Source organism: Ursus maritimus, unplaced genomic scaffold (assembly GCF_017311325.1).
Source record: "Ursus maritimus isolate PB19 unplaced genomic scaffold, ASM1731132v1 scaffold_25, whole genome shotgun sequence".
Taxonomy (NCBI): domain Eukaryota; kingdom Metazoa; phylum Chordata; class Mammalia; order Carnivora; family Ursidae; genus Ursus; species Ursus maritimus.
The window spans coordinates 32,302,979-32,323,547 of NW_024425008.1; the positions used below are offsets into that span (position 1 = coordinate 32,302,979).

Below are 20,569 nucleotides of genomic sequence, written 5' to 3' on the forward strand. Positions count from 1 at the left end.
CGGAAGATAAACAGAAGGGGGAGGGAGCCGCCACGTTCGGGCTGGGAAGCGGTAGCCACCTGCACGGGGGAGCGGGCAGACTCGCGGACCGGCACGCGAGAGAGAGCAGACTGAGACTGTGAGCCGGAAAACGCGCAACCAGACTGAAAACCGGAGCTCCTGTGTGCTCACTGGAACCAGACTGAGACCGGGAGCTCCAGAGCGCGCGAGGGCAGCTGGTGGCTGGCAGTGTTAGAAACACAAAAGACAGAGACGCGCCGGCCCTGGAAGTGAGGGCTGGGACGCCGGGTGTGTGGCGCACATCCCAGGACACTGCAGGGTTGAGCATCACCAACAGAAACAGAGTTAAAGTGGCCAGAACATCAGTGGAGAACGGTCCGCGATCCCTCTGTTCTGAGACAGAGGCTGAGATTCGGCTACTGCTACTCTGACTCTCAGAAGAGTCACAGCAAACCGCCAGGGAAAGCCGCCAAAGAACAAAATACCGGCTCACAGCGTGCCCATCCCCAACCCCACTCGCAGGGGACACGGAGACTCTACCCAAACAGGGTTGCCTGAGTATCAGCGCGGCAGGCCCCTCCCCCAGAAGGCAGGCTGAAAAATCAAGAAGCCCACATCCCTAAGATCCCTATAAAACAAGGGCGCACGGCCTGGGTCCTGGTCAATATTGGGCTCTGGACAACCCCACAACTTCTCCTCATCAGAATGATGAGAAGGAGAAATTCCCCCCCAGCAAAGAAAAGACAAAGCGTCTGTGGCCTGTGCCACAGAACTAATGGATATGGATGTAACCAAATTATCAGAAATGGAATTCAGTGTAACAATGGTCAAGATGATGTGTAGACTTGAAAAAAGTATTAACGAAAATGTTAATGAGATATAGAATCTCTAAGGGCGGAAATGAAAGCGAATCTGGCAGAAATTAAAAATTCTATGAGCCAAATGCAATCAAAACTAGAGGCTCTGACGATCAGGGTAAATGAGGCAGAGGAATGGATTAGCGAATTGGAGGATGGGTTAGAAGAAAAAGCGAAAATAGAAGCTGGACTTAAAAAAATCCACGCCCACGAATGTAGGTTACAGGAGATTACTGACTCAATGAAACGATCCAACGTCAGAATCATCAGCATCCCCGTGGGGGTGGAGAAAAACAGAGGTCTAGAAGAGATATTTGAACAAATTGTAGCTGAAAACTTCCCTAATCTAGCAAGAGAAACAAACATTCATGTCCAAGAGGCAGAGAGGACCCCTCCCAAGCTCAACCACAACAAACCTACACCACGTCACGTCATAGTGCAATTCGCAAATGTTAGATCAAAGGATACAGTATTGAAAGCGGCCAGGGCAAAGAAATTTCTCACGTACCAAGGCAAAGGTATCAGAATTACATCAGACCTGTCTACACAGACCTGGAATGAGAGAAAGGGTTGGGGGGACATTTTTAAAGCTCTTTCAGAGAAAAACATGCAGCCAAGGATCCTTTATCCAGCAAGGCTGTCATTCAGAATTGATGGCAAAGGTATCAGAATTACGTCAGACCTGTCTACACAGACCTGGAATGAGAGAAAGGCATGTGGGTGGGCATTTTTAAAGCTCTTTCAGAGAAAACATGCAGCCAAGGATCCTTTATCCAGAAAGGCTGTCATTCAGAATTGATGGAGAGATAAAGACCTTCCAGAATCGCCAGTCATTGACCAATTTTGTAACCATGAAACCAGCCCTACAGGAGATATTAAGGGGGGTTCTATAAAAGTAAAAAGGCCCCAAGAGTGATACAGAACAGAAAGTCACAATCTATAGAAACAAAGACTTTACAGGCATCATGGCATCATTAAAATCATCTCTCTCAATATTCAGTGTCAATGTAAATAGCTAAATGCTCCCCATAAAAGCGCCACAGGGTTTCAGATTGGATAAAAGACGCAGCCCATCCATTTGCTGTCTACAAGAGACTCATTTTGAACCCTAAAGATACATCCAGACTGAAAGTAAAGGGATGGAATACAAATCTTCTCATGCCAATGGACCTCAAAGAAAGCTGGGGTAGCAATTCTCATATCAGACAGATTGGATTTTAAACTAAAGACTATAGTTAGAGACACAGAAGGGCACTATATTATTCTTAAAGGATGTATCCAACAAGTGGATATGACAATTATAAATATATATGCCCCCACCAGGGGAGCAGCAAGATATACAAGCCAACTCTTAACCAGAATAAAGAGACATATAGATGAAAATACATTAATAGTAGGGGACCTCAACACTCCACTATCAGAAACAGACAGAACACCCATGTAAAAAATCGACAAAGAAACAAGGGCTTTGAATGCCATACACGACAAGTTGGACCTCATAGATATATATAGAACACTGCACCCCAGAACCAAAGAATACTCATTCGATTCTAATGCCCAAGGAACATTCTCAAGAATAGACCATGTTCTGGGACACAAAAGAGGTCTCAACCGATACCAAAAGACTGGGATTATTCCCTGCATATTCTCAGACCACAACACTTTGAAATTGGAACTCAACCACAAGGAAAAATTTGGAAGAAACTCAAACACTTGGAGACTAACAACCGTCCTGCTCAGGAATGATTCAATAAACCAGGAAATCAAAAATCAATTTAAACAATTTATGGAGACCAACGAGAATGAAAACACAATGGTCCAAAACCTATGGGATACTGCAAAGGCAGTCCTAAGGGGAAAATACATAGCCATCAAGCCTCACTCAAAAGAATAGAAAAATCTAAAATGCAGTTTTTATATTCTCACCTCAAGAAGCTGGAACAGCAACAGTGGGAGCACAGTAGAGAAGATCAACAGAACCAGAAGCTGGTTCTTTGAAATAAATAAAATTGACAGACCACTGGCAAGACTTATCCAAAAGAATAGAGAAAGGACCCAAATTAATAAAATTATGAATGAAAAGGGAGAGGTCACAACCAATACCAATGAAATTGGAAGGATTATTAGAAACTTTTATCAACAGCGTTATGCCAATAAATTAAGCAATCTGGAAGAGATGGAGACTTCCTGAAACCTATAAACTACCAAGACTGAAAGAGGAAGAAATTGATTTTTAAACAGGCCAATTAACTATGAAGAGATTGAGTCAGTGATAAAACCTTCAAAAAACAAAACTCCAGGCCGGACGGTTTTCCTGGGAATTCTGCAAATATTCAAAGAAGAAATAATACCTATTCTGTAAAAATATTTCAAAAAATAGAAACAGAAGAAGCTATCAAACTCATTCTATGAGGCCAATATTACCTTGATCCCCAAACCGAGCCGAAACCCCATCAAAAGGAGAATTACAGACGATTCCCTAATGAATATGGACGTAAAATCCTCAACAAGATCCTGGCTAATAGAATCCAACAGTACATTAGAAGGATTATCCATCATGACCAAGTGGGATTCATCCCTGGGATGATGCAAGGGTGGTTCAACTTGTTTACCAAATCTATCATGTCTTAGATTTTATCCAGAAAAGAAAAATTCAAAAATCATATGATTCTCTCAATAGATGCAGAAAAAAAGCATTTGACAAAAATACAGCATCCTTTCCTGATTAAAACCCTTCAGAGTGTAGGAATAGGGTACATTCCTCAATCTCATAAAAACCATCTGTGAAAAGCCTATGGCTATGAGTCTCGATGGGGAAAAGCTGGAAGCCTTTCCCTTAAGATCAGGAACCGACAAGGATGCCCTCTCCACCACTATTATTCAACATAGTACTAGAAGTCCTTGCAACAGCAATCAGACAACAAAAGGGATAAAAGGTATCCAAATAGGCAAGAAAAGAGTGAAACTGTCTCTCTTCGCAGATGACATGATACTTTATATGGAAAACCCAAAAGATCCTCCCACACTATTAGAAGTTATAGAACAATTCAGTAATGTGGCGGGATACAAAATCAATGCTCAGAAATCAGTTGCATTTCTATACACGAATAATGAGACTGAAGAAAGAGAAATTAGGGAATCCATCCCATTTACAATAGCACCAAAAACCACATGTTACCTTGGAATTGCTAACCAGAGATGTAAGGACACATGTTCTGAAACTACAAATCACTCTTGAAAGACATTGAAGAAGACACAAAAAGATGGAAAAATATTCCATGCTCATGGATTGGAAGAATTAACATGAATTAAAATGTCCATGTACTCGCCCAGGAGAGCAATCTACACTTTCAATGCTATCCTGATCAAAATACCGAGGACATTTTTCACAGAACTGGAAGAAATAGCCCTTAAATCTGTATGGAACCAGAAAAGGCCCCGAATCGCCAAGGAATTGTTGAAAAGGAAAAACAAAGCTGGGGGCATCACAATGCCGGATTTCAAGCTGTACTACAAAGCTGTGATCACAAAGACAGCATGGTATTGGCACAAAAACAGACACACAGACCAATGGAACAGAATAGAGAAGCCAGAAATGGACCCTCGGCTCTTTGGGCAACTAATTTTTGACAAAGCAGGAAAAAACATCCGGTGGAAAAAAGACAAGTCTCTTCAATAAATGGTGCTGGGAAAATTGGACAGCTACATGCAAAAAAAATGAAACTTGACCACTCTCTCACACCATACACAAAGATAAACTCTAAATGGATGAAAGACCTCGATGTGTGATAGGAATCCATCAAAATCCTAGAGGAGAACATAGGCAGCAACCTCTATGACATCAGCCATGGCAATCTTTTTCATGTCACATCTCCAAAGGCAAGAGAAACAAAAGAAAAAATGAACTTGTGGGACTTCATCAAGATAAAAAGCTTCTGCACAGCAAGGAAACAGTCAAAAAACTAAGAGGCAGCCCACAGAATGGGAGAATATATTTGCAAATGATACTACAGATAAAAGACTGGTATCCAAGATCTACAAAGAACTTCTCAAACTCAATACATGAGAAACAAATAAACAAATCATAAAATGGGCAGAAGATATGAACAGACACTTTTCCAATGAAGACATACAAATGGCTAACAGACATGAAAAAATGTTCAAAATCATTAGCCATCAGGGAAATTCAAATCAAAAACACACTGAGATACCACCTTACGCCAGTTAGAATAGCAAAAATAGACAAGGCAAGAAACAACAATTGTTGGAGAGGATGTGGAGAAAGGGGATCCCTCCTACATTGTTGGTGGGAATGCAAGTTGGTACAGCCACTCTGGAAAACAGTGTGGAGGTCCCTTAAAAAGTTAAAAATTGAGCTACCCTATGACCCAGCCATTGCACTACTGGGTGTTTACCCCAAAGATACAGACATAGTGAAGAGAAGGGCCATAGCACCCCAATGTTCATAGCAGCATTGTCCACAATAGCTAAATTGTGGAAGGAGCCGAGATGCCCTTCAACAGATGACTGGATTAAGAAGTTGTGGTCCATATATACAATGGAATATTACTCAGCTATCAGAAAGAACAAATTCTCAACATTTGCTGCAACATGGACGGCACTGGAGGAGATAATGCTAAGTGAAATAAGTCAAGCAGAGAAAGACAATTATCATATGATTTCTCTCATCTATGGAACATAAGAACTAGGAAGATCGGTAGGGGAAGAAAGGGATAAAGAAAGGGGGGTTAATCAGAAGGGGGAATGAAACATGAGAGACTATGGACTATGAGAACAAACTGAGGGCCTCAGAGGGGAGGGGGGTGGAGGAATGGGATAGACAGGTGATGGGTAGTAAGGAGGGCACGTATTGCATGGTGCACTGGGTGTTATATGCAACTAATGAATCATTGAACTTTACATCGTAAACCGGGGATGTACTGTATGGTGACTAACATAATATAATAAAAAATCATTAAAAAAAAAAAGAATAGATGTCAACATCTATGTCAACAAAGGCATAGTTTTAAATATACTAACTTAATATACTACTAATATATTATTAATTCAGCTTCTTTTTATGACCACCCATGAATATGCCTATTTACGTATCCTAACATACGAGAATAACTTTTTGGAAAAAACCTCCGCTGTTTTATTAAATTACCATTTGATGACAATTAATGAATATTAATTGATGATTACAAATAATCACATACAAAAATAATTTTACATCTTAATAAACTAGACTCTCCTCTGGGTTAGGATTGACACCTTTTAGCAAAGTATAATATTTTCTAAAAGTTTAAACATAATGTAAAAAAAAATTTGAAGGAAAATGGTCAAGATTTAACTAGACAGGATACTAAGACTCTTAACTCTGAGGAAAAAAAGGGAGCGAATTTAAGTGTTATTGACTGAAGTTTCTTATGTTTATCAGTCTATTGTAGTGATTAGTGGTATTGAATTAATTTTCTTTGCAACATGTTAGTGACTTTCTTACCTAGAGAGCATGCCCAGAGGTGTAACATTAAGTGATCCCATCAGCATTGCCAGGGCCATCCCTGGCGCTTCCCGTTCTATTACTTCTTTTGTGGCCTGTAATTAAAGATTAAATAGCAGACTGAGTGAAATTAGCCAAAAAGAAGGAAGGCAGAGTAGTAAAATTAACTTAAAAATAATTATAAATCATGCTTTCTATAGACCATACTTTGTAGTTCCCCAAATATTGTTTTTAAAGTATCAAGACTCAGTTCTTTGGGACCAGTGAATAAAAGCTGAGAACCAGGACATCCAGGGAACTTATATATATTAGCAGACTTTTCTCTTATCTCTTATAACTCAGAGGTATTTGATAGAAGTCTCATCTGATAATCTAAATTTTAAGACGTAGCCTTAGATTGCTATAACAGCTCAATAGATTTTGATAGGGCAAGAAATCTGGGTACTTTTTGACTATTACACATGAAATAATTAATCCCTAAAACCTGAGATCATTTTTTATCTCTCCCAGCTCTATGATTTTATGACATAATTAAAACGAACTCAGGAAGTCACCATGTCAACTTTCTCATGTATTGGGCAGAAGAAAAACTCAATTTACCATCTTTATATTTTCAATACAAATTAACTATCTAATTATTTTAAAAAAGAATCAGTGAAGTGGCAGGATTCCACTATACAACAGAAGTTTTAAATACGGCGTTTTTAAGACAAGTGTGTAAGTTAAACCTGAAATAAGAGAATGAAGACAGGAAAATCTCATTTTCTAAAGATCAATCAAAATAGGTATATATTTATATTGTGATGGTAAAGATATGTTTTAGGCTAAAAGTTATGAGTGGAATACATGACCAAATCCATTCCTAATCCTCTATTTCTATAGATGTTAACAGGTTACAATAATTGGGAGCAATATAGGAATAAAGCTTGCAAAATAAACTATTCCAGTAAATAAGAAGAAAGTCAAATGAAATAAAAGGCTATGGAGGAATATAGAGAAAGTTTGATTTTTTAAGTATTTTATTAGAAGTAGAGGGATAATACTAAATAAGACTGTAGCTCTGGGCAAAATTTAGGTTAAGGACTTGGCAAAAAAAAATGCATCAAGTATGTGTTAGATGCTGGTTGATGTTATAAACTTTTAAGATGCATATAAATTAGTTATTTAATACCTTATAATTATATAGAATAAAGGATTACCAGAATTAATGTGATCTACTGGTCCACTGAATCCCAGCATAATGCAGTATTTAACAAGGCAGAAATTTTAAAGAACTATCAACACTACCATTATGCTTTTCAATAAAACCTGCCTTAAAAATAGAGAATTTTTAAATTCTCTAAGAAATTCTTAAATTCCTAAGTTTGGGAGTTAATTACTTTCATTTAAATATACAGCTAAAAGATGTCAAGCTAGCATTATTCAGAATCTATCTGTTGTTTTCCAAATTCAAACTACCTGGTATGATTTTGAGGTCTCCTGAGAAGAAACACTATTTCTATATTACAAACCGCTTTATTGATGTTTACAACTTTTTCTTAGAGACTGTAAAATCTTAGAGTCTTAAAAATCGAGCATGTAGTATTATGGAGAACAATCTTAAAAGAATTCTTTCAATAGGGCTAATATTCATTATCTGCTTGAAAAAGTCACATAAGCAATGTTCAACATTTAATGAATTTGGGATCATGTAAAGATGAAGTACTCCAAAGTACAGTAGCACACTTTATTTAAGGGCAAATGAAAAAAAAATATATAAATAGCTGAGAAGAAGTCTTTCACTTAAACAGATACTTCAAATAACAACATTTATCCATCCATACAACAAATATTTATTAAGCATCTATTATGTACTAGGTATTATTCTAGGCAGTGATATTACAATAGTGAATAGAACACACTTCTAAGAGTGTGTAAATTCAGTTTCACCTACTACATGAAAAACCTGATTGATGAATTACATATGAGAATTACCTACAAGACATGCAATTCACCAATTTCTATAGATTCTCTAAAATACACCACCGGATTTGGTTGGACCACAGTGATCTACCTAGAATGCCTGTGCTCACTTTTCAAAGAATTGTTTTGCTGTATGCAAGTGGATCCAATGAAATGGCTCAGTGAAACTTGTATTTATATTAGGAAGTATTTGAGGCCATTGTACACCACATTTCTCTGTGATTCTCTTTAGGAGGAGCTATTGGAGAAACTTTCTCTTAAGTGTCGTATCTAGGAATGGTACTCTGTGCCACCAGTTTTTGGGTCTTTTTTTTTTTTGTCTTTTTAAAAAAATTATAATGCTTGTGAATCAAGTAACCCTTGAAAACAGAGACAAATGTGGATACTTTTTAGTACAGAACACAGCTTAATCTGATCTTATTTTTCCTTGCCTACGTTTATCTTATTAAAAGTTCTGTTGTGTTTTATGTATTTGGGTAAACCATCCTAAATATTTTCCAGAGTATTAATAACTGTATGGATGATGGATGGATGGATGAAAAAATGTATTCTTTACAGAGAAGTCTTCATCTTTTTTCTAAACATAATTTAGGGAGGACAATTAATGATGAAGCCCTCTAGATAATTTGGGCCTATAGCTACAAATTTTCTTTATTTGAGAATACAAAAGGAAAATATATACTGTGGTGATGCCACTAAAAGGCGCTAGTGTCTACAGTGGTGAGTGCTGAAGTTGTCAGACTCTTTCTAGGACTAGATACAAATCAACCTCTTCAATAAGATTTCTAAATAATGCACAAACTAGTCTTTTTGACATCTATCAAATATAGATTTTCCATAAAATATCAGAACCCTTCTATTTCCTTTTTATTTTCTCTTCCTCTAAAGCTGTTTGGCATAGCAGAAAGATCACCATCTGTGAAATCAAACAATGCCACCACATAGTTAAGCTTCATGAGAGCAACAGCTGGATGGGTTGCAGCACCTAGCACAGTGCCCAACACACAGTATATGTACTCAATAAAATATTTGTTGAATAAAACGATGAATAAATGAACCAATACAGGTTTGAAACCCAGCTGTATCACTTAGCTTCTCTGTGAATTAGAACAAAATATTTAACCTCTTGGAGCTTCAGTGTACTTATGAATAAAATGGAGAAAATAATAAAACCTACCTAAATCTTATGAGAATTAGATCACCTAGCATAGAATAGGCATTCAATACATGTCAATTCTCTTTATGTCTCTTCTTTCCAATTCTCCTTATATCCTTGCAGTTTTGATTATACCAGTTAGAGAACAGGAACAATACAAAAATCCAGAAACCAAACCTAGAAAACAGTGGTTGAGAAGCAAAGATGAGGGGAAAGAGAACGGACAGCAAGAACCTGAATGTGAGAACACTGGCAAGTGGGAAACAGGGATCAGAATACTGAAATACTAGATCTAAGGGAACAAGCAGCCAAATGAAGTGCTGAAATTGGAAGATGGACAGGAGGGTAAGAGCTAGGTAAAAACATCTATAAACCATAAATGAAAAGATACAACTAGAAGGCAAAGAGCAAGGGAATAAAACTCAATTTAGAATAAAATGGGAAAAAACTGTCTAAACAAGAAAATAGAAGCAGAAGAATGGTTTTAATAAGTGTAGCTTTACCTGTATCTGTTTATGAATAGATAACAAGCATTCATTATCAATAGGCTATTTATAATCAATGGCAAAAAAGAATGCTATCAAAAGTTTGAAACTTTTCTAAATTAGCTTAAAATTGTTTCCAACTTTCTTATACATTATTTATTTATCTTTTTTTTTTTTTTCCTTGAGCAAGAGCAGAAGTTTATATTCCTACTTTGGATACAACGTTTTCGGAACTACTAGAGTGCCAAATAATAAAGGTTTAATGGGATTTAGCCATTCTCTTTAAATAAAACATTTCATCTTGAACTTCTAAATACTTTTTAAACTATCAAAGTTGTTAAATACTTTCTAAACTATGAAACCTCCTATGGAAAATCACTTATTGTGATCTTTTTCTTTTATCAGTGACACTTTCAAGATAACATTAAAGTCAGAAAGTGCTTCAAAGACTGTTCAATTTGCAAAAAAAGCGTGTCATAAACAATGATTTTATAGCCCAGAGAACCTGTCAGTGAAATTCTGATCCATTTTAATTTCACAGGAAAAACAATCTTAAAAAATGTTATTGCTAACAGACAATGATGTTTAAATATGTACAGGGCACATATTAGCCACATGTAAATGCGCAGAAATTCCTTAGACTCATGGTGACTGTGAAAAACCACTTAGTATAGCACTTTATTTATTTTTCTAGACATATTTTTGTCAACAGAGCATAATCTATATATTAATATTTATATGCTTGTTACTTGACTATATAAATTTAATAAAATTTCCTCCTAACAATTATTGCAGTACCCTCTACTGATTAAATAATCTTAAATAACAAAGACTATCTTTGAAACGCCATCTAATAATTTACTAATGTTATTAATAACATTACTCTATCAAGGTAGGATATGGTTAAAAAAGTGGTTCTCAGCCTTGAGTATGCATCAGAATCTCCCACACGCCTTGTTAAACACTGACTGCTGGGTCCCACCCAGAGATTTTGATCAGAAAGTCTGGTTGGGTCCTCAAAAATGTACATTTCTAACAAGTTTCCAGGTTCTGCTTGTGATGCTGATCAAAGGACCACACTTTGAAAAACACACTGCAGATGGAAGGAATGAGGCAGATTAATAATAATGTGTGCCACTTGATCTAATCTTCATGATTATCTTATATTCAACTTTGTAAAGTAGACTGAAATAAATGTGTGGAGTCTTTATCAGAGTAAATATAGACCTACTGAGGAGGTAAATTAGGTAAAAAAATAGGCAGTTTAATGACAGCAAATTAAATTTTCCTTACTTTATTGATTAAAGGGCAAACACATTTATTTTGTTTTACACTTTAAAAAAGGGTTATAATAAACTAACCACTCAGAGCCTGCCTCTATAATTATCCTATGGTACAAAGAAGCTATCTTTAATGTATTTCTTTTCTCAGGACTACATATGATGGATAAAACTTGTACATGACGAACTCCTAGGGATACTCAAGGAGCACCAGCTATAAATCTACTCCTTTCTTCTCTAAGAAACAGAGCAGAATGGAAGAGTCACATTATTCTAAGGGCAGCCTTGAATTTATTTTAATTAATTAAAATATTCATTTGCATATTTTGTTAATTTTAAATTAGTTGCAAACACATTTCAACCAATCATAACACATCAGTGTATCATAACATGTGACTACGTGGTCTGGTAAAGGCTACTGTTACGCAAGAGAAGACACAACCAGGGAATGAAGGTAGTTATCTCAGTTTTACTTGGAAGATATGATCTTATTTATGTATTTCTTTTCCTCAGAGTTTTTAGCCTTCTTAAATATTTACATTTTCTTCCACTCCTGGAAGAAGTAGAAAACTTTTCAAAATGGAGATACTCCCATTTTGTTTTTCAGTTAAAGTTATACAGTGTTTAAATAAGCTCTTTGTATGATGAAAGATCAAAGGAGACAGTTTAATTGTATAGAGAAAACACACACAAAAAAAGAGTAAAAATTTAAGTACTGCAGCAGTGTCATCTTCCATTCCATTCAATGAACATATACTTTGCAGAGACGCCAAGAGTCCCACAGTTGAAACTCAGTTCCCATTATGTGTCACAGAGTTAACAATCACCATGCTAAGTAAGGTTCTAATGTTTAAAGATAAGTATTTCTTGTATAGCATGGCCCCTAAAGCAAGCCAACCAATTTATCTGGCTTAACAAAAGAATTTATTTATTTTTTAAAATTATTTTTTAAAAAATTTTTATTTATTAGAAAGAAAGAGAGCAAGAGAGAGAGAGCGCGTGAGAGAGAGCAAGAGTGAGAGTGAGAAGGGGAGAGAGAGCAAGCGAGCAGGGGCAGAGGGAGAAGATAATCAAATTATCAAACAAAAAATCAAGGAACTCAGATAAGAAAATTATTTTTATAAGAGATTTTCATGAGAATACTTATTTTCATATCCCACTTATATAAATAGCACTACTTTACATCTTATTGCAGGGAAAGTTGAAAGAATAGTGAGATTTCTATGGATTATTAGAATTTTTTATATCTGCAATATACATTTATTCATTTTTGGCATTATGTGAAAAATTAAAAAAATTATCAAGTTAATGTTTAGATAAAGGAGGAAAATAATGTGAAAAATAACTCACTGTGTAAAAAGAAAAGTTGCAAAGTTAAAAGTGTTGGTTGCATATATCTTTTATTTTTATTTATTTATTTTTAATATTTTATTTATTTATTTGAGAGAGAGAGAGAGAACGCATGGTGGGGGGGGAGACGAGCAGGGAGCCTGATGTGGGGCTCAATCCCAGGACTCTGGGAGCATGACCTGAGCTGAAGGCAGGCAGGCGCTTAACCAACTGAGCCACCCAGGCCCTCCTACATATGTCTTTTAATCTATTTAGAAAAAAATGTTACTCATTCATGCTCCTCAAAAGCTGACATATAGATATAGGAAAATATCCTGTTTCTCAAATCTGAAGAATGATGAAGTTGAAATATGATATAATTTGAAATTATACTAAAAGGGGGCTCTCTGGTTAGTCTAGTGAGAACATAACCCAGTCTCTATTCCAGCTACTCTGGAGTTTTTTTTTGTTTTTTTAATGTAGTTGGTATACATTGAATTTCTACTTCGTTAATGATGACACATAATTACTTGGTATACCTAAAGCAATGCGAGTTTTTTTTTAAGTTTTATTATTCATATAACAACATAACTAACTGTGCTTAAAAATCTTAATCAAGAATAAAAGAAACAAGCTCCTACTTTAGGCCTGTATGTACTACTTGCAAATGGCTCACTGCCAACTGATTTTAGAAAGTCTAAAACTTTGCTCTTTGCCCTAAGATGTGATAATTCTCACTGTGGCCTCTTTATATAGTATCTACATTAAGAACCATGTAATTATCACGTTTAAAGTTCTCATTCTACAAAACTAGATTCTCACCAAAACAGGCACATGTGATAAAGTGAGAGGAACAAGAAATAGGTGAAGTAAAGGAAGTGGGATGGTGGAAGAACTGCTGAGAAGAGAGAAAAAAGCAAAAACAGCTCCTTTCTGTTTTAATTATCATTATAAAGTGTTGTCATCTCATACCACCCTCAGTTGTAAAATTAGAAGCCAATTGGGAAAGAAGAAAATGAGTAAGTCCTTCCTAAAAAGAAAGAAATCCAATATTTCTGTTGTTTTGAGATAAACTTAATTAAGTAGAAGTTCCATTAGTAAAGATGAGTGAAAAATGTATACACTTAAGTATTTGGAGCCTATGGCATGCTGCAGCTTGAATTAAACAAGTTGCTCTATAGTTTTGCTCATCTAAAGACTGATATAAAGCTACTAACGTCTCCGTTTATGATCAGGCTTTTTATTTATCATCTATAACGTAATAGTCCTTCATTGTTCACATATTAAATGAATAACAGTTTATGTTTTTATGCCTCTGGAAATTTATCTCTCAGTTTTCCATTTGTAAAAAGGGGTAATGATATTTGATACTCTTCTTATAAAAGTAAAGTGTTAACACTATAAAACATTTTTAGCTAACTGAAAGGATGTCACAATATAATGCTAGTATAATAACATACACTACATTAAATTTATAATGCTCTGACAAAAGCTCTTATTTCTCTTATTTACTACACTGGAGAGCTAAACATGAGTAGTATTTCTTAACTACATAATTCAATAATTATGAAGTTTTTATTTATGGTGCTTTTCTTAAAAAATACCTACTGATATTTTCTATTTCAATAGTTAACATAATCCTGTATTACATAATACAGAGATTTATTACTTCTCTTTTTGTAAATTCTATGACTAATCCAATGCCACTGAGTAAATCAATAGAAAACCCCAGAAAGGAACTCAGACCTACAGATTCCAATTCTGAACTTAATCCATTAATCTATTACTGTATGTTTTCAGTTTGTAAGACACTGCACCCTATTCAGACACAGGAATGATTTTTTCCCCTCTGCTTAAATACAATAAAACATATAAAATAATTAGCATCATTCCTAATACATATCAAATACTTAAAAATGTTGGGTACTATTATTTATACTAAAACACAAATCTAAAGTCACCTATGTTGTAGAAATTGTTATAGCCAAAGCAATTGTGAAAACTGAATAGTTCTATCAGAAAGAGTGCAGAATAGAAGCTATGAGAGGAGTATGTCTGTTTTTGAATGGGTATGAATTACCAGAAGATGTCTGAAGAATACAAAATGCCAGCAACAATCTTGAAAACTTAATGAAGAATTATCAAGAGCAGCAGTTTTGAAGACACTGATTACCAGGAAGATAGCCTTGGACATTACCATACCTCTGAAGGAGACTGGGAAAAGAATGTGAGAGATAGAAAATACCTTTGAAGGAAAAAAAGCTAATAGCACCTCTTGATTTATGCTTTTGCCTAAGTCCAATAGAAAACAGCAAGGTATGGGCGCCTGGGTGTCGCAGTCAGCTAAGTGCCTGGCTCTTGATTTTGGTTCAGGATGTGATCTCAAGGTTGTGGGATCAAGCCCCACATCAGGCTTAGTGCACTGTCTGCTTGTTCCTCTCCCTCTGCTCCCCGCCCCATTCTCTCTCAAAGAAAGAAAGAAAGAAAGAAAGAAAGAAAGAAAGAAAGAAAGAAAGAAAGAAAGAAAGAAAGAAAATAACTTAAAAAGAAAGAAAACAGCAATGTGATTATGTACCTAAGCAAAGATGAAAAAATGTGTCCGTAACTTCAAAATTAATGCTTAAATTTCCCTAACAATCATACACTAAAAATTAAAGCTGTAAAAACAACAGCTGTCAGGGTGGGAATAAGACTCAGGATGGTAAAAAATAGGGTAACACAAAGAGGCAATGTTCCACTCAATTCAAGTTAATGCTCTGCTGCTCATATTAAACACAAGAGGTCTTAACTCATTGTCAATCAACTATTATTATACTTCATAGAAAAATTTACTTTTTAAGAGCATCCACACATACAAGAATGGATTAAAAAATTCAGTGAGTTACAACCTGGAAGAAATATAAAATGAAGAAGACATTATTTATTAAATAATATTGACATAAGTTAGATGAAGGAAAATCTTTACCTTTACTGTATTGGAAAAAAAGTCTCTTAACAAGAAACTTAAAAATAATCAGAGGCCTAATTTTTAAAAACTGTTCTAAAAAGAGGTGCAGCTATCCTTTGCCACTGAAAAAGGTATAACCACAGGAATGCAAAAATATATATATATAAAAATTCTTAGAAAATTAAATAACAGTTTTCATATATACTCTAATTTGAAAAACATGTATAAAAGAAATATTTTATTCTATGAGGTTCTTCCAAGGAATCATAATTTTTATAGACTTTTGTACACACACACACACACACACACACACACACTTTTTTGGTGTGGAATTTGGGTTAGTATCTCCAAATCAGGATCTGTAATTTAAGGTTTGAGGATAGCAGACTGTTTCAGGACATCCATACTATAGTACTTATAATAAGGTAGTTTGCTATCCAAATGAAGCCGTAAAGACTGAGATTTAAGAAAAGTCAAAATGAAGTCCATAACTGAAGAAAAAAATTACACTTCATAAAATAAGGATAATGCACACATGTCCTAGGACTGGGATTGAATTCTTCAAGTTAGGGCTATAGGAAACTGAACAGTTGACTTTATTAGGGCAGATGGTAGGAGTGGGAGGAAGTTGGTTGCATCCACTGGCACTAAACAAATCCCATCATCTAGTCAGAATGGGTAGAAGTGATTATCCTTATTAACATACACACAACACACATACCAACATACACACACAGCCATGAGGGTGTTCATTTATAGCCCTTCCTCTTTCAATGCTACTTTGATGCCCACTTTAGCCCAATGATAGGCTCTAGAAATTGTACCCCTAAGTGTGGCTTAGGCCATGCAAGAGCCAGACTAAATTCACAAGAATCAACCAACAAAGGATATAAAAAAAAAAATCAGTTTTTTAAAAAATTTAGGTTTTTAAACAAACCTGAAAAATTTGGTAACCAAGCAATATTATTTTATATTAAGATAATTACAAACAGGTTAACTCGGGTCCTCTTTTCACATAAAAAAATAAGTATCCAAGAGCACAGGATACCCAATACAGGAACAGTAAGTGGGGCAGATGGAAATGCCTTTTGCTCAAAACTGCAATAGGAAGGGCAGACTTCTATACCTAACAGAATTTGCCTCTAGGGAAAGGACAGAAAACAAAGAAATAGGTGGGGATGTGCGGAATGGCAAGACTAGATTCTGTCATGCCCTAGTTTTCAAGTTTGGGTTTTTTTTTTTTTTTTTCCTTAATGCAAGTTGCCCAGAAGCTACGAGACATTTTGTAATTTTCTCTGAATAATTTTCAGATACTACAGCCTCATCAAATTCTCTATCTTTTTAAAGCTTTTTATATTACAAAATGATGGGTCAGTGTAAGGAATATTTTCCTTAATATTCCTGACCTCTCTCTGACAAGAAGATATCAAAGAGAAACATTTGTTGTTTAAACTTGGAAGGAATCAGAAAAAAAGAATAAAATTATGACATATATTAATTTCCAGCACCTCAAAATAAATCTGGCCTAAATCAAACAGGGCAAATGTAGGTCTACTCTTAAAACTAGTTAGAAAAATGGAGATTAAATCTGAGTTGTTCTTGTGTCATTGAGAGAGGTAGGTCAGGAAGCTAAATTTAAGTAATAATTAGTAGAGATCAAAACGTTAGTCTGTGAAAAGCGATTAAGATTATTAAAGCAGAGGACAAATGATCAGGGTCATTATCATAACTGAAAAGCAATCTCAGAATTACTTGAGTGTTACCTCAGAGAAATATGAGACACTATAATGTTTTGAGTCTAATATGACATATTCAGGCATAAATCTTTAAAGATAAAAGGATACTGCTTTTGGTTAAACTACAGATAACTATAACCTAAGACTCCAAAATGAGTGAGTTCAATCCTGGCATTTTTTTTTTCAAGACTTTATTTAAATTCAAGTTAGTTCACATATAGTGTAGTATTAGTTTTAGGGGTAGAATTTGGTGATTCGTCAGTTAACATCCAGTGTTCATTACGTCAAGTGCCCTCCTTAATGCCCATTACCCAAATGCCCTAGCCCCCCACCCAACTCCCCTCCAGCAACCCTCAATTTGTTCCCTATATTTAAGTCTCTTCACCTCCCCTCCAGCAACCCTCAGTTTGTTCCCTATATTTAAGAGTCTCTTATGCTTTGCTTCCCTCTCTGTCCTTATTTTTCCTTCCCTTTCCCTATGTTCATCTGTTTTGTTTCTCAAATTCTACATATGAGTGAAATCATATGGCATCTGTCTTTATCTTATTTCACTTAGCATAATACACTCTAGTTCCTCCCACATCATTGCAAATGGCAAAATTTCATTGTTTTTGATTGGCTGAGTAATATTCCATTATATAGATACACCATATCTTCTTTATCCATTCATCAGTTAATGGACATTTGTGCTCTTTCCATGTTTTGGCTATTGTTTTCAATCCTGGCATATTAAGATCATCCTACAGGTTGGTTTCAAGATTTTTCAGAGTTTTTCAGTTAAGTGGAATAGTAAGATTATTATAAGTTAGAGGTAAAATTATGTGGGAGGAGCAAAACTTTTAATATATTATCTTATATTAAAATATACTATTTTTACCATGCAATACAAGATTTTATTTTATTTATTTTTTATTTATTTTTTAAATTTAAGTAGGCTCCAAGCCCAGTTTGGAGACCAACACAAGATCTGAACTCACAGCTGTGAGATCAAGACCTGAGCTGAATCTAAGAGTCAGACGCTTAACCAACTGAGCCACCCAGGTGCCCCTGTGATAAAACAAGATTTTAAAAAGTTGTTGCCTAAAACATAAAAGTGAAAAGGCATGTAGCAGTAGAAAAAATGACAATACTGAATACATTAAGAAGAGAAAATAATACAATGCTTATTTAATTTAGTTTTGAAATGTACTATCTTCATCAAGAAAATACTTCAGAACTTTTAATATAAACCACAAATTTAATAGGTAGACGGCATCCCAGGATTTGATATATTGTTTCCCTAATAAATATGGTCTGTTTTTTATCCAAAATTTTAGAAAAAGTTTCTGTATTTTATTATGAACCTCAAAGTAGACACTTCACATATTTACAACACAAAATGAAAACCTGTATAAAATAATTTATAACTTTTTCAATACTTTGAAGGTATTATTTTTCTTTCTGTCTTATTCCAATGTTGTTTAAAAGCCTACTGTCATTCCTTTTTAAGTGATCTGTCTTTTCTCTCTGGCTACTTTTAAGATCTTCTCTTTTATTTTGGTTTTGAAGTTTCACTTTAATGTATTCAGCCATCAATTTATTTTATTTATCCTTCTCAATTTATACAGTACCTCCAGGACATGTGGTTTCATGTTTTTTCAGCAGTTTGGTAAATTTACAGCCATTACCTCTGTAATCATTGCCTTTCTTCCATTCTCTTCTTTTGGGGCTTTGATGTAATGTAGTTTGGACCTTCTCATTTCTTTCTTCATACCTTATATCTTTCCCATGTTTATATAACAATATCTATCTATGTAATGATTCTGATATGAGGTAATTTTCTCAGAACTATATTTCAGGATGCTAATTCTTCTGCTGGTCTAATCTGCTGTTTCATCTGTTCACAGATTTAAAAATTTTAACTTATATTTTCTCATTGCTGAGAGTCCTATTTTCTCCCAAATTGCTCATTCAAAAATAATGTTTTTATCTTTGTGTATCTTTGTTCTTTTGAAGATTTCATCATAGGTATTTTAAGCATACATCCTGGTTTGTCAGGGATAGCTGGATATACTTCTCTTGTGCCTGCATCCTGTTTGGTTTAGCATTAGTCCTAAACAAAAGTTCCTTAGTATGAAAAATGAATGATAATGGTCACCAAATTCTGGGCTGTGCTATATTTTGTATTTGACAGTTCTATAGTTGTCAAATTTTTCAGTCCCCCTACTAATTAATGGTTTTGCTGATATTCATCTGTTGGAGTATAGCTTACCTAAAACAGGGAAAATTTCCTTTGGTGAAAATTTATTTCTGCTTCTACCTTTAACTAGAGGGTACCTTTAAATACTGACTGGGTCCACTTTAGCCTCCCAGACTTAGGGAATCCCAGGCTGAATTTCACATATTGCTGTTTGTCCAAGCCTAAGTGTCTCACCAACAGTGCAGCCATAGCTGTCTGTCCTCAGAGTCTCTCCTCTGTCTCCAAAGTCCCAGTTTCCTATGGTTCTGGCTCCTGCTCCCTCGCTTTGACTTCCAACTCATGGTGTGTTTGGGGGGAAAGATAGAGTATATGTCCTTTTACATGGTATGCCTCGCAGATTATTTCCTTTTAAACTGGATCAAGTTTTTCTACAGTGGGAAGGTTTTTCAAAGTACTAAAACAATAATTTTTCCAGGCTGTCCCTTCTTTGTAAACTTTTTTATTCCCTATAAAATTAATGTCTTTTATAACATTACACTGAACTTTTTGATACATTGCAGATTGCCCTACAGAAAAATGGTAGCAATTTATACTCCGAACAATGGTCTTTTCACCCAAACCTTGCCACTTCCAGGCAATCTCTGTTTTAAGTAGATATTTAACTGATGTGTACAAAGCAATACAATATTTTTGAATTTTACATTTCTTACCAATTATAATGAGCACATATTTAAAAGCAATTTACTTCTTTCCCACTGCAAACTGCCTGATTGTATCTTTTGCCTGCTATTCTATATCGGTGGCTATGTTCTTCCTGTTGAATTATTAAGAAATTTCTACGTACTAAAAATATTAAAACTTTGGCAGTTCAATCTCTTGCAAATATTAATTTTTAACATTTAACATTTGTAACAATTTTTGCTTAGTTGGCATTTCCACTAAGAGGTTTCCAGTGCTTAACAAAATGAATTTCTATCAATACTTGTATTATATTTTCTGTGTTTTATGTGTCATCTAGAAAGGTTTCTCTTACCTGAAGATCATAAAAATTACTTAGTTTTTAAATCATAAACTTATAGTTTTTAATGTTTAAATACAGAATCATCTATAGTTTAATTTTAAGTTGCATGATCAA

At 35.0% G+C, this 20,569-nt stretch overlaps 1 protein-coding gene across 4 annotated transcripts in view; it reads right to left on the reverse strand.

Annotated features, from left to right (window-relative positions):
• GPHN (gephyrin) overlaps positions 1-20,569 on the reverse strand; it is a 642,872-nt gene that overhangs the window by 273,833 nt on the left and 348,470 nt on the right. For all 4 annotated transcript variants that reach the window (XM_040641766.1, XM_040641767.1, XM_040641768.1 and 1 more), the window contains exon 5: positions 6,361-6,455. In XM_040641766.1, coding sequence (XP_040497700.1) covers positions 6,361-6,455 — 95 coding nt within the window. The remainder of the gene's footprint in view (positions 1-6,360; positions 6,456-20,569) is intronic.